The sequence below is a fragment of the Zingiber officinale genome, chromosome 6A (assembly GCF_018446385.1).
Source record: "Zingiber officinale cultivar Zhangliang chromosome 6A, Zo_v1.1, whole genome shotgun sequence".
NCBI lineage: Eukaryota > Viridiplantae > Streptophyta > Magnoliopsida > Zingiberales > Zingiberaceae > Zingiber > Zingiber officinale.
In genome coordinates, this window is record NC_055997.1 from 138,154,222 (window position 1) to 138,170,157 (window position 15,936).

The 15,936-nt window shown below is 34.4% G+C and overlaps 2 protein-coding genes across 2 annotated transcripts; both read left to right on the forward strand.

Annotated features, from left to right (window-relative positions):
- Positions 1 to 1,686: 1,686 nt before the first annotated feature.
- On the forward strand, positions 1,687 to 11,251 carry LOC121998299 (uncharacterized Rho GTPase-activating protein At5g61530-like). The gene is made up of 10 exons (XM_042553154.1): positions 1,687 to 1,822; positions 2,048 to 2,130; positions 2,249 to 2,520; positions 5,912 to 5,974; positions 6,048 to 6,066; positions 6,846 to 6,944; positions 7,024 to 7,101; positions 7,183 to 7,427; positions 10,258 to 10,417; positions 10,732 to 11,251. Exons 2-10 carry the CDS (start codon positions 2,070 to 2,072, stop codon positions 10,875 to 10,877), a joined length of 1,143 nt encoding a protein of 380 aa, XP_042409088.1. The 5' UTR covers positions 1,687 to 1,822; positions 2,048 to 2,069; the 3' UTR covers positions 10,878 to 11,251.
- A 1,709-nt stretch (positions 11,252 to 12,960) lies between these two features.
- LOC121998300 lies at positions 12,961 to 14,544 on the forward strand. The gene has a single exon (XM_042553155.1). The coding sequence runs from the start codon at positions 13,184 to 13,186 to the stop codon at positions 14,450 to 14,452; it is 1,269 nt and encodes a 422-aa protein (XP_042409089.1). The 5' UTR covers positions 12,961 to 13,183; the 3' UTR covers positions 14,453 to 14,544.
- Positions 14,545 to 15,936: the final 1,392 nt, after the last annotated feature.

Sequence of the window (15,936 nt, forward strand, 5' to 3'; positions counted from 1 at the left end):
TGTGCTACTAGACCATATCCATAGATGACCAAACCAAATCTAACCAACTTAGTTTATCATGGGATCAGAATTGCAAATACCAAAGACAAATTCTGCAATAGGTAAAGAGAAATAGGGTTACAACAATAAACCCAGATTGAAACATTATCAAACCCACCGGAGAAGATACGAACCTTGCACAGTTGCACTGATTGGAATCAATGAATAGGAAAGAAAGAAATGTCAACACGTCGACAATGATGTGGACAACATCAAGTCTGCAACTTAGGTAGCGATTGTTGAGCCTCGATTGATACATCCTCGTTCCAAAATTTTGATAGAAGGTGACAAGAGACAACAATAGTAAGGGGAGCAATGTCACAGGTGTGGCTTTGTGGAACGACGATGACGCGAAATGATAGCAACAACGCAGAGCGACGGTGTTAGTTGCTGGTGGCAGGGGAAGTGAAAAATCGAGAACATGTGGAAGAAAAAGGGAAAATAGGGTTCAACTTATTATTTTGCACTTTTACATAAAAGTTTTTGAATTATAATTAAGTCTTTAAAATTTTAAGGAATACACTCTTCTATATATTCTTTAATTTTAGCTCGATTATTACAAAGACTCATCTGTTGTGCTCCAACTATTGGGCCCCCTAAGATGATGGGCCCTGAGACAGTTGCCTCTTGAGATTATGCCTAGGTCTGACCCTGCTCCTAAACAAGAGGAATATAAATACTTTACTTCTCCTCCTTTTCCCTTCCCAGTCTATTAATGATTCTTTCCTCATTCCATCCAAACAAAGACCAAGTCATCGAGGTAATCAAATTTTAGAGTTATAATTCTTTTGATGACGTTTTGTTGATGTGACGGTAAAGCTACAATAGTCAGAAATTGATTTTAATATAAACCAATTAATCTTAGTAGATAATCAAAGTTATCAATAATCATCCTGAGCTAAACACGCCCTTAGCATTATTTTGTCCAAGCTAATTATATTTTTCCATTATTTTCTCAAATAATAACTTTGATATAAGGCATACCATTTGCTATGCTTGGTCACTTTGATTATATCACAAAATATTTATCTCATTAAGAGCATTCATCTTTTTCACTCTTTATTTATAGCATTTTTTACATATTTTTATGAAAATACAAAAACTTGAAATTAATATAATTAACTAATAAAGTAAAAAATGAAAATATATAATTTTATAACATATTTTTCTCAATATTTTTTATTAAAAAAATACTATCCATAAATAATATCCTTCAGGTGATAACAAAATATGTCACAAATAGTAAGATTTTTGTTGATGAAAGAATTCTTCAGTAAATTGAATGAAATATACTTTATTTTTTAAATTTATTTTTTTATGACAACTACTAAGTGATGAAATTAGTTTATCATCCATCGCGAGCATTTATTAATGACATCATATTTTGTAATTAAATAAATTCAACAATCAATTATAATAAAAAATTGGAACTAGAATAAAAAAATCTATGTTCATTTTGACTGGAAAAGAAATTATGATAAAAAAATTTCACGTAAGTAAAATAATTAAGTCAAATTTTGAATATGACCAGAAATATTATAAATTTTCAGTCAAATAAATAAACATAATCTCTCTTTTTTTCATTTTTATTTTTAAATCAAAAGAAAAGAAAGATAAGGAATCTCGCTCTTTAATTGGCGTAATTATGAATTTATTAAAGAGGAGACTGACAGCTCTCAACCCCCTTCATCATGATCCATTGACGTTTCCTCTATCAATTCGGCGGCCTTACGCCCCCACTGATTCCCCTTTCCCGTCGCCAGTGAAATCGAAGCGATAGAAGGTAAGAGCAGAGTTTCCGTTTTCTCTTCATCCCATCAGAGTGTTGCGTCTCCATAATCAAGAGTTTTATGATTCGATTTTCTTTTTTAAATCTCGTTTATCGCACAGATTAATCGTTTGTTCTGACTAGAAAACAAAAAAACTGGATTTGGAGTTGTTCTCGTCTATGCTTCATCCATACTGTAGCGTTATGTAGTCAACTTCTTCTTGATCGTTTTATTTGAAGGTTGTTCTCGTCTCCGATCGCTATGCAACCTGAAGTTTCATCGCAGTGGCGTGAGAAAGCGTCCGGCTTTTTCTCTTCCTCAGGTACTTTCTTTTTTTCATTTGTTTTTTCTTTTGTTTCCCATAGCTTCACATTCTAAAATCAGGAGTAGGAGCGTGATCGTTCATCTGATGCCAGATTTTGGATGTTCCCTTCTTGCAGGAGTGAGGCTTAAGCAAGCTGGGCAATCAGCTGGGAGTTTGGCCAAAAACGCAGGGGTGAACGTTGCAGATGTGGCGGGGAAAGTTGGGTCGTTGTTGAAGAATAGGTGGACTCTCATACAACAATCAAGCGAGCAGCAGAATCCAACTGCATCTGGAGAGAGCATTCAGCAGCGCTTCCGCTCTGCTGCTACTTCCACGGGAGAACTTCTGAGAAAGGGTATAGCAGAGACTAAAGAGAAGGCTGTAATTGGGAAGTTGAAGGTTGAAGAGGTAAAGAAAGCTCTAGGTCCCTGTAAGCTTGTGTATGCATCAACACTTATCATAAAGACTTGCAACCCGCATCTTTGATTATGCTTGGTTAACCTTTTGATTGTCATTGGTACCAGACGTACTGATGCAATAATAATTTCTTTTGTTAGAACTTTAGTATGTGTAACAAGTACAGAGGCCAAAGAAAAACTTTAGTCAATGTAATAAAGCATAAAATTTTAATTATTTGAATATTACTGCTAATATAGTTTTGTATAAAGCTCAATGGTGACAAATTATTAATACACCTGCTTCCAGATAGTTGAGATACAGGGCTTGATTATGATGTTGGATGAATTGAAAACTTAGTGAAACACAATCCAATTGGATGGTCTACTGAACATTTTGAGAGTCGAGTTCCATAGTAGCTGGTCTAGGACACAAGGGTCGCACATCAATGTTAGCAAGGCAACTTCCTCAACCCAATGCAACTCTTGTATTCTTGGAGCAATGCAGTGAAATTCCTGATCTATTGATCAAGTGTTTTAGCAACTTGATCTAGTTATTCTTGGTTAGATGTACCCACCTGACGATTCCTAACTATGAGTTCTCAACCAAGTGAACACCAACTCAATATTCTCATATGCTGCTGCTATGGTGTAATCTTCAAAGAATCCAATTGTTCTCTGTTGAACTAGCTCCTTCTTTCCTGGACACATATTGATGCCAGATTGACTTGATTCTACTCCCTGGATCATTCTCTGTCCACACCAGCTATGTGTTGCTTTGTACACATTTCTTCATGTGCACGCTCTCTAATCTATGCAAATTTTGTTCTCTTGTTCGATTGTTTTTATTTTATTATTATTTTTTTGTAATTCTTTGTACTTCTTGCTTCCATGACATTTTGTTGGTGGTTTTGTTTCTAATACTGACAGAATATTGCATCTTATCAACTGGTAACACATCTATGCCTGTTCTCAGTGCCAAAACTAGCTTCATTAAGGAAAGAATAAGAAAAATGTAGTGGCAGAAATAAAGGTGAAATTTGATATTGAAGGGGTAACAATTTCTCTTTTTCGAAGTTGAATTGAGGATTATTTACATCAGAAGTTGCAACAACCTTTTTTGTATTGTAATTCAAGTTCGAAGTCAATGGTAGATTGGTGTCTGATGGGATTGGCAACCGCTAGCAGTTGTCTGTGGTGGCTTGTAAGATTATCTTTAACATAATGAAGGAGAAGTCCATGAAGGAATATTATCTAGGGCCACTAAACATATTATGTCTGCTAAATTACTTGTTGACTAATGGTGGTGAACTCGAGAATTATATTTGAGTGCTGTATACTTAATTTTTGACGAAGTCAAAGTTGACCATGAAGGAAGAATGAAATCTCTGAAAAAAGGGAAAACAACATGAGATCTGACAGAATTTTCGAGAGGCAAAAGGACAGTGGCATGCCAAGTGATTTTACATAGTTGAGGACCATGACAGTAGGAACAGACACAAGGTGAGCTTGGTTGTTATACACTTTAAATATAAAAAAAGAAGATAGCTACTTCACAGAAAGGCTTGTTTGTTAAGCTAGTTACTATTGGTTGATACTGAGTGATATGGCTATTGGGAACTTGCATATAGAGCAGTGGGTTGTCAAAATTGCACTTCTTAATGATATTTTGAAGAGAACATTTATATGATGCAATTCAATCTACTAAGGTCATGACAAAGAAAACCTAGTTGAGCAAAAGCTTGCATAATCTGAAACAAATCTTAAGATATTGGTATATGAAGTTTGATGAATTCTTAAATACAACAAGGTTGTGAGATTCCAAGTGGACCAAGATATCATGTTAATATTTTGATAATTGTTGTATTATACTCCTCTTCTATATGTGTAACATGTTGAGCGATTGTCAAATGAGTTTGTAATGGATTTGGGAGGCAACAATGCAGATCGTCATGCAAAGAATTGTTTTTGACTGGGTTGTAAGAAATTTAAAATTATCATAGGTAATATACTAAATACTAATATATATAGAAAGGTGTTAAAAGTGTTGGAAATCACGTTTGAAGGTCAGTTACAACACCTGTAGCTGGTCACTTAGATTGTGAAAGGGTGAACCGTCTAGGTTAGATGAAGCAGGTGACCCCATGGTGGGAGCACCTTCTGCTTTATGAGTTTGGTAATCTAATGTGCTCCATGATATGTACCATACTAGACATAACAACTGCTGTGAGTTGTATATAGGTACACAACAAATTTAGTAAAGCAATATCAGATGCAAGTGTGGGTGGACATAGACACTGATAGTATCACACATTGCACACTTTAGGTATGACTGCCAGCTGGTTGTCAATTTTTTAAGATAGTTGTAGAACTGAGGAATCTATAGAGCCTAAGTTCGTTTCCATGGTTAGTATTAAGGCACCACTAAAAAAACTGATGCTACATGAGCAAATTTGAGAGCCAGATGACTTTGCTAAGAGTCCGAGTGCAGAATTATTGTAGGTATTAATAAGCCTAATTGATGTGCTATGTAACATGATGGCTACCATGGTTGAGGAGGCCATGCTTGGAGGTGAACTCACTGGGTTGCAATGTCTTCATAGAATTGAGGGTCCGAATTCCCAACTGGAAGTGATTTCTGCAGTTATGGAGATGGAAGATGGCCTGCTTGACTCATTGATCCAACCATGTGTTTCACCAACTTGGTGTTTCACTGACTTTTTTAATGACTTGGTGTTCTGTTGACCAAATTGACTCACCCTAGTGATTCCGTGTTAGATGTTTCTGGCTTTATCTTTTTTGGCCCTGGACTTACAATTTCCCTGAACCAGTCTCATAGTGATCTGGTCAACATAAAAGGTTTGCATGATTTTTATCCTTGGTCTCTAAAAGGAGTAACCCATCTCATGCATAGGTTGTGAATATGTGACAAAAGCATACTGGTGGCATACCAAATGCCGGATATGATGTATATTTGATGGAAAGATAATAGAAATATCTTTGAGTGGTTGGGGACCTAAGCAAGTTTGCCAAAACCACATAAATCTATGTTTCATGTTTGATAAGTTTTCCTCTTATTTTTATGTGTTTTTTTTTTGTTTTTCATGTTATTTGTATTTCTTGCTTCCATGTTTTTTAAGTGGTTTTATTTTTGACAATTGTTGTTAGAGAAGCATCTTATTCCTAATGATTGCTAAGCAAAGCTATACTAGGTCCTACCAAGGAGTGTGAACTTTGACATTTGTTTCTTTCCACAGTGAGACATACAGTTAGTTGGAATTTTTTTCCAGTTTAACTGTCCTTATCTTCCCTCCACCAATTGATTAGCTCTTCTCCAATGTATTAGCTCAATTAGACTCTGAACGTAGTCTGAGTTCATAATTTTGCATTTGCCATATTTTCAGGCAGCTAAGAAGACTACGGGCCATAGTAAGAACATTTTAAACAACATTGAACGCTGGCAAAAGGTATGCCATACTGGCAATATGAGAGGGCTTCTTGCATTTGACTGCATTCTTAATGCTCCTATTTAATTTGCAGGGAGTTGCAAGTACTGATGGTGAGTTTTGCAGTCTTGTGGATTAAACGTTTGTTTATAACACTCTTTACATTACCAGCTACATCTTATGGTAGTGCATCACAGCATAGATTTTGATCATATGTAATAGAATCTGTAGACTATAGTTAGAAACGTATGATTTTATTCATTTGAATATACTAATGATATTGCCTTGCATAGAGTTTAATGGAGGGATAAGATTCATCCATCCGACCTCAAAGAGTCGTGAGTTGGGACAAAGATGAATGATGATGATGATATCAATCTTATGTTTAATGTCTCATTCTTATTTCAGTGAAACATTCAATCAATTTTTAATTTGTTTTTGCATATGTTAATTAATTTGTCCATTTTAGATGTTGCCTCACATTTAAAATGAATAAATATTGTTTTTGAAATGAGAGTTCAAATCAACACACTATTCAAATCACCCTACATGGTAACTATGATAATCTATGTTTCTCTGTTTTATATGGTTTTAGTTGTTATACTATTTATGAACAAAGGTCACGTAATCAAGAACATTTTCTGGATCTTCTTTTTTGTCCTCTACAGTTTCAAATCTACAAGTTAAAAAACAATGAATTCCATGCTCAAGATAACTTGATAGAGTAGTTATGAATGGATCTATGGCTTTATTAATTATCAGTACATGCAAGCTCTCTATCAGGATTGCACTCCATAGTGAATCTTCATTTATTTAGGTTGTATGTTTGTTTATGCTATATCTTTCTATGGTCTAGCCCAGGTTTTAATTTATGGCACTAATGAACTTTCAGTGTTTGGGGTTCCACTTGAAGTAACTGTGCAAAGACAGCAGTCATCAAAGCCAGTTCCTTATATATTAGTTAGATGTGCAGAATCTCTCATTACATCAGGTGGATTCAGATGTCTATCCTGGAAAGTTTTCTATTTTCCCAGATATCTATGAACTTATATTTCCATCTATTTCACTAGGATTAAACTCAGAGTACTTGTTTAAAACTGAAGGAGATAGGAAAGTTGTCCGCCAATTAATTACACTTTACAACCAAGGTGCACCCCTTGAAACTTCTCTTTGATGTTTATCAGTTGAAAAAGTGATTCTTGATTTCATGTTGGGATTGAATGTTGCAGACTGGAATGCATCTTTACCAGAGGCTACAAAGCCAGTTGATGTGGCTGCTTTAATCAAGTGCTATCTTGCCAGCCTCCCGGAGCCACTTGCTACATTTGCCTTGTATCAGGAAATTAGAGATGCAAGGAATGGCGTCCGTGAGCTCAGAGATGTTTTGAAGAAGCTTCCAAATGTAAATTACATGACACTAGAATTTACAACTTCTTTGCTGCTCCAAGTTAGCCAGAAGTCATTGGTTAACAAGGTAGTGTTCCCTTGACATCTTGGTTTCATGTTGGATGGTTTCTGTAAGATACCTTTTTGTTATGAGAACTGCTTAATAAAAGTCACATATTGCTATGTTTTCTACAAATAAGTGTGTTGCACTGATTCTAGGGTTTTGATGTTGGTGGTAATCTAAGATTTGAGAACTTTATTTTGTTTCAAAAACTTTGTATGAGAATCATGACTTCAGTTGCAGACAACCTAACATTGATAGGTTTAGGAGAGAAAAATTGTATACGGTGTTAACGTTGGTAGTAATCTAAGATTTAAGAATATAATTTTTTTTCGCAAAAACTTTGTATAAGATTCAAAATTTAGTTGTGAACAATCTAAAATTAATAAGCTTTGGAGATAAATTTATATAGAAGAAGCTAACATGCTATGAGTTAATCCATATTGCTTTTGAAGTTATTTCATTATTTACTATTTTGATTTTTGAAACAAATCTTAGCTTGGTCATGTAAGTTACATGCTATTACAGTACCCTCTCATAACTATTTATCTGACACTAGAGACCTTAGTTGAAGCACCTGATACAGTCCAATATACTGTGAAGTTTTCCTGTTTGGCATTGGATGGTATTTTAACTCTACTTTATCGTAAAAGGGCTTTTGATTTGCAAAAGAAATGAACATAGTTACTACTCTTGTTTGAGTTGTTACTTGCTTTCTAGATTCATTAGCTAATTTTCATTAGTTTTGTATCTGATAATGTGATGTGAACCATTCTAAACCTCTTAGTTATCCACAAGTTATTTTACTGATATTAGTTAAGTTAGCTTAAAGTGTTAATTGATATTTCCTTCTTTTTTTAAAAAAATAATGAATTTAGTGACAAAAATGAAATGTATCTTGTTAGTAGGTGTATCTACTTGATGTGAAAATGCATAGCATCTATTGTTGTTAGTGGATTATCCATTGAGGTTAATATGTTATGTCTTTGTAATACAAATATGGTTATGATAAAAGATGTTTATTTGCCACGTAGTTAAAATATCTTAACCTATCTAACTACTAGACATTGTTAGGGTTTTGAAGATGATTCTCCTAGAGGAGGGGGTAAATAAGACGGTGCACCCAAATCAATTCATATCTCACACAAATATATATTAATAGTGCTAGTAGTGGTGCTTGTGTGTATATTTGTGTCGGGTATAATCACAAAGGAAATAAAATATAAATAAACACAACGCTAATACTCAATTTAACGTAGGAGGTGAATTCAAGTGTTGGGCATTTCTTCTCAAGGAGGTCCAAATGCCAAGATTCAAAATGTAGGATCATGAAAACCTTGACTAAAGGGGTTGAATAAACTACCCTAAATTCTCACAAAAACTACTACAAACATCCATTGTACAGGTGCCTTGGGGCAATGTTACAAGAACTTGACAGAAGATCCATCTGGTGAGGCTTCTAGTTTGATGGTTCAATTGTTTGAACTTGTTGAACCTTAAAGTAATATTATAAATATGATTTATGTTTTTATAGCTAAATATTTATATACATCTAGAAACAAATATGATTTATGATATATTATTTTAAAGGGATACATATATTATTTTATATACATTTAATTGCTAAATCTAGTATGAATTTTTGATGTTTTAATTAGTTCATGCTAGAATTTATCCAATAATCATCATAATAGACATCAAATTTAATTGATTCAATTTTGTAATATGAAATCCGTTAAAATATTAATAAAACTATTTCTTAATTATTTAACATATAAGTTAAATCAAATTGACTTAGTATTCCCCTTATCTGTGAGCAAAACATAGCCTCAAATTTGTTTATTTATTTCTAAAGAAATGAAAAGCCAGTAAATAATTTGTGTTAAGGTATCATGTTAATGACCAATCATTGCATTAGTTGAACATAGCTGCAAATTTAGTTTAAACATACATCTCTTACCAGTTTCCAGGTTTTCCAAATATTTTTTTTTTCTGGTTTTTCATCTTTCTGGGTTTCTATTCCAAACTGAACCAGATTTGACTTCAGTTTGGTTTAACTGACCAGTCTGATTGGGTTTTGTAGACACTGCCTTAGTGTAGCTTGTCTTAAATCCTTCGTATAATTGAACTAATTTCTGTCAACTTTTATTGATTTTAGCCTTAATAACTGTCTTTTCACTCTTAGAAAATCATGGCTTCCTCACGGAAGCTAGTTGGGATGTATTGTTGAATTAATTGGCCACAGTATTTGCTGGTTCCAATGTGGCAACAAGAAACTATTCTCATGTTATCTTCTTTCTTTGTCCTTTATTATGCATCTTTTTCTCATTAAGGCATGTTTGGTGTCTATGGTATGCCTGCTTTCATTTTTATTTTTTATTATCATTTCAAAATTATCTTTAAAGCTCTAGGATGGAAGTTATCCTGATGTAACTAATAATTGATTTTGATTTTAATTAAAATTGGGCTAGATAAGTTGAACCCATAGTATTGACCCATAAAGTGTTATGAAATCATAGACCAAGGTATCTCTCATTGGGATGTGATGGATGACTATGTAGATCTAAAACTTTAACAACTTCTTTTAAGTGGTTCTTTAGGATTTCACATGTATAGCAGCTAGGTCTCTTCTTCCCTCATATGTTGCGTGCTCAAAGAGAGAAGAGAAAAACCAAACCCTTGAAAACAAGGTCATCAAAGAGAGAAGAGAAAAACCAAACCCTTGAAAACAAAGATGCACTTTTGTTTTTGCAACTTCTATCTTGTTCAACATCCTAGATGGTGATCATAGGTAGAGAAATTTTCTTGTACATATCCTTTTAGAGGTTTTAATCATTAACCAAACTACTTAATGCAGATGGATGCTCATAGTCTGTCAGTGGAGATCGCACCTGTGATTTTGCATCTAAAAGGTGATACAAGAGCAGATATCTACAATCATTTCTTCTATACATCTAAAGATCCTTCGGCAACCATGGAGCAGGCTTTGAACCAGAACACTTTGGTTGACTATTTGGGTAAGTTTTGGAACTCTACTTGCATGGACAAACTCTGGGGTGTAGGAGATTACCTGTATTTTATTCCAACAATATATCATATGTATGAACCAATCACCTGCAACTATACGAACTATATTTTAAAAATTTGGAAGGAAAGAAGTAGATCTTATCAATTTAAGCGTCCTTTTGGATGTTCCAAGATCAACGTTTCTAATTGATTCGTTCATAGGGGGAAAAAACGCATACATGCTATTGCATCCCTATATCTGTAGCATTATTGTTTGTATTTTTCTCTTATATTCTCCTTCTGTTGTCTTTTCCCTTTGTAACAGATGAGGATGACAATGATGATGTGTCTTCACAAATCCCGTTGGATGATGTTTTGCCACCTGATTATGGTGCTATTGAAGTGATTCAGTGCCTCATTGAACATCACAATGCTATATTCACAGATGCAAATGAGACAACATGGAGATGATTCTGTTTGAACACTCAATAACTTAATGAGATTTTTGCCTCATGTAAAATCTATCCTTCTCGTTCAGATTGATGATTGGAAAGATTAGCCTTGGTATAGAATTACAAAAAGGGTTGGAGTATGTTTTAGATTTACACAAAGCCTTTATACAGTGCAGCTGAACCCTAGGAGAATCCAAAAAAGATTCAGTTCTATCTCTTCATGGATTATAGATTGTATTTCTATAGACACTGTACACTCGTTCACAATTTTTCTCTCTCCAGAGTTTTAAAGAGAATAATGTCAATGGTTTTGTGGTAATGTTGATCAGTGAAGGAAATAATGTGAACAAATTATACAGTATGTTAATCAGGTTCACCGAAGCTTGAACTTCACCGTTTTTTGTTTTTTTTTTTTGAAACCCAATTATCCTTTTGCCTGTGCTGTATTTACATGTATAATATAATATATAAATATATATAAATTAGTATCCTATGTATAATATAATACATAAATACGTATAAATTAATATCGTCTATAAATTAGATTTAGTAAAGATGTGCTAAACTCATACAGTAGTGTAATATAATAGTGACATTCAAGAATTTTAATCGTAAGTTACTGTAATAAATTTTTTCTCATAAAAAAATTTATTTAAATTTTTATATTAAATATTAAATTGATAATAATAAATATTACACTTGATGTTAGTTAAAAAAAATCGAAAAATGTATACTTCTAATTCCTCGATCTATGTTATTTATAGAAATTTTTTTACTTAGATTTTATCCATTTTAAGATATAAAATTTAAAAAATTATAAAAAAATATTAATATAATTTTATTTGAGCGTTACTAAAATTAATTAATAAATAGTCCAGATTCTCCCTAATACTAAAATAGGAAGATATTAAAAAATTTACATTTTAAAGAATTATGTATTCATTTATCTATGAACATTTTCTTGAATAAAATTTTCTTTATAGTACTTCTATAAATTCTGTACTAATTATAACCTCCATGATCTATAGGCTTCTGTAATGACATCTCTAGGGGATCTTTTTGTCCATAAATTATGGATTAAGATTGTTTATTTATTATGATTGGTTGATTTTGATAATCCTCATTTGTTATATAGGTGGGAGCCATTAAAATTAATCAATGCATGAATGGATCATTCATAAATGGAGTGGGTCATCCTTATGGACCAAATTTTCAAGAATATGTCCTCTAATTTTCAAGAATTATCATGTGTTTAACGCCTATATATCTATATTTATTTCTTTTCATATCCGTAGGATCGACATTAGAGAAACATAAATATAACGGATATATATATATATATATATATATATATATATATATATATATATATATATATATATATATATATATATATCTTAAAATTTTCTTTTACATTTTCTATTTAAAATATATGTTTTAAAGTATATTTTATTTTCTTCTAGATATTTCTATTAATCAATGAGATTTTACTGTCACGCAACATTGAAATTAATGACTAATTCTTATTTTCTAAAAATTTTGCTAAATATATTTTTAGACAATTACGTGATTTCTTTCCTATTTGGCCTAGGTTTTTTTGTAATATTTATACTGTGAGCATCATGTAAATTTTCTTTTAAACCTTAGAATTTGGGATTTAGGATATATTAATACTAAATAAAGAAAGTGAAACAAAAATCCATTTACAAATTTCAATTTTGTATATTTGTTTAAAGATAATTAAATTTTCAATATAATATAAAAATGTAATAACACTCCAGACACTTTTTGGAAGGAGATAAATCAATGTAGTTTAAAAGTGTATGATAAGGGGAATGAAGCTGGATAACAATTCTACTCCCTTTCTAATTATTTAGTGCAAGTTTCATCCCCCAAGAGCATCTCACGTTCTCCTCAAGGCATCAAATCAAGCCCTGTAAAGAAGCAATGTATAACCTGAACGTGAAGAAAAGTCCTAAACTAAAGCCACCACCTTTAATCCTTCTTCTTATTCCAAAACTTAAAGGAAACCCTATGCACAAAATTGAACCATTTCATTTTTTTTTTTTTGGAAATGAATATAATCAATCCTGAACAATAGTGATTATCACAGATGAAAATTAATGTTTACAACTTATTTGGATTATTTTTTACAATAATGCAATGCTTCTTCAAAAAAAAAAAAAAAAATCACCTTCTACCTTTTTCTTTATTTAGTTCCCTCCCTTTTATTTACATGGCAGCTTCCTTCGTTCGAAATCGACCAAAACAGAGATCTTGGCCAAATCACAAGAAAGCAGATAATTTCTGTGGTGCCTGAGATCAATGGCAGAGTCCGACTCCCCTCTGCAACTCTCCTGCAGCCTCCCTGCTCAAATTCTGAGATCACCGTCGTCCCTTATCCCGAGAAAAGTTTCATCTAATTTCCTCCTCCACAAAGCCATCTGCTTCTCCCTCGTCGTCGCGCTCCTCTCCATCCTCCCGTCTCAGGCCGCCACCAGAAGCATTCTCGCAACGGCATGGGAGATCCTCCACCTTCTCTTCCTCGGCGTCGCCATATCCTACGGCCTCTTCAGCCACCGGAATGCCGACTTCGATGCCGTGAAAGAGACCGCCACCGCGGTGAAAGCAAAGGGCTCCGTGTCGTATGACTCGTATTTCTCCAAGATGTTCCATCTTTCGTCGGTGTTCGAGGATGGCGATGGGGACGGCGATGACGATGAGCTCTATTACCTCCATGGCTCTCTCGACGAAACCAAGACGCAAGTATGGAATTCCCAGTACCAGAGAAATGACCCGGTGGTGGTGGTCGCTGATGAGAGCGCCGGCAGCAGGCCTCTTTTCTTGCCGGTCCGGAGCTTGAAATCGCACCTCCATGACTTGGATTCAGCGCCAGAAATGGAAAATGCGGAGCCTTTAGATTCCACGAATGCGCAAGGTGAGATTTTTGAGATGGAGATGGAGATGGAGATGGAGATGGAGGAGGAAGAGGGCTCGAGCAAAGCCACAAGGGTCTTCCCACCACCACCGCCTCCTCTCTCGCCTTCTTCCCCGGATGATCTCTCAAACATCTCAAAGATTTCATCTTTCCGCTCCTACAAGAAGAGGGGCAAGCCACCCCCTGCGCCGCCACCTCCGCCGCCATTTCCCTGCTATGGATTCCCTTCCACCACAGAGAAGAAGATCACCAAGCAAAGTTTCAAAGACGAACTCAAGGACTTGAGCAGGAGGGTGCGGAAAAGCGGCCACATTAACACCGACATAGTCTTCGACCTCTTCCAATCGGCGACAAAGCCTGGTGGTTCTTCCGTTCCAAGATCTTGCAGAACGACTGGAGCCAAGGACGTAAAGGGGACAGCGGCGGAGGATGCCCCAAAGATTGATACAGAGAAGGTCGTAATTGCTCCCCCTTCTGATTCTGGCAAGGAGGAGGAGGAGGAGGAGGTGGAGGCATCGGTGATGGTAGAAAAAAGCTCGCAATTTGGAGGAGGAGACGGGAACGAAGTGGACAAGAAGGCCGACGAGTTCATAGCCAAGTTTAGAAAGCAGATTACGCTGCAGAGATTGGAAGCGGCTCGTCAAGCAGCCAAGTAGCGTTGAAGGAGATTGCTATTGTTCATGATCAGCCTGTCGTGCATTTATTTGTTTATTCAACTTCTTTGAATATCGGTTTGATTTTCTCGCAAGGCATAATTTATTTATTTTTTTCTTGTTCATTTGGTGTAGAATTTTGTGGCTTGTGGATTTGGGCATAACCTATAAAAGATTTCGACAAAATAAAAGTATTATAATGACGACCAATTTATTATCACAATAATTAATCTCTTGATAACATGAAAAAATAATATAGTTTGGAGATTCGGCTCCTACTATACGGACGGTTAATTCAGATATTATCCTTAAAAAATTATTTGGTAAGAGATCCTAAGTTATCACCAGAGTTTCACAAGTTGACGTTATTGAGTAACTGTTTCAATAAATTTTAGGATCAATTTTTAATTGATATAAAATATCTCGTTAGATCTCTGAGCTCCCTCGTATAAAAGATCATTGTACTAATGTCCTTTATGATTTATCTCTTTCAGATAATATGGAGTTATCCTAAAAAGACCGCTAAACTAACGACTTCACGTGTACTCCAATAAATTATCACAAAAAGTTCTCACCTATTTATGAATATGAGAATACAAAATTAAAAAGAGATAAATTATCCAGAGTTTGATGATTAAAATCTTCTAATCTTTCTCCAAGATCTTGAATCATTTTGAGTACTTGTAGTTAATGGTGGAGCCAAATATGAATGATCTACTCGGGTTGTGGACTATGTCGACACGGACATCCTCGGCTACCTTCCACTATTGTTCATTTTTTTTTTCCAAAAGTAAAACTAAGCTTTTTTTCTTTTATTTTACTGTCATTGGGCCTAGACTACAGCCCGGGTGCATGTTCACTTGGCTCCACCATTACTTGTAGTTGTATCACTTGAGTCTTAGTACGTAAAAGCTCACTAAGTGCTTATATAGTTTGGACTCTTAAAACAGATACCTTTTAGCCACCTTCAGTTTACTTTTTTAAAAGAATAATTCTAGTGGATCGCAAGTGCACAAAAGTAGATATTGAAAGCCAATGACACTCTAGTTAGTTGATTGCCTAGTCATTTGCTAGGTCATTAGACGATTGGCTGACTAGTCAACTAGACTTAAAGCAGTTTTTATTCATTAGAAATTAAAATGAATTGATCGATTGATCAACTACTGATCTGCTTAGTCAATTGGAATGCGATTTTAACTAACTAAAATTGGGTAATCCCCTTCACTTGACTTACAACCAATTATAAGTCTATGCAAAGCTCTAAGACTTGAGTTGGTGAAAAAAAATATGACTTAGGAGTCCTTTATCAAAGGCTTCACAACTATCAAGCCATGCAGCTCACATATTATCTAGGCAAACAGAACATCGTTATAAGATATTACATGTCTAAAGATAAAAATAAAAAAAAATTATAATCACTTAATGTAATTTCTAATGATTCTCATGTCTTCAGATCCTACTTACTGAGTTCCACGATTAAACTGAGC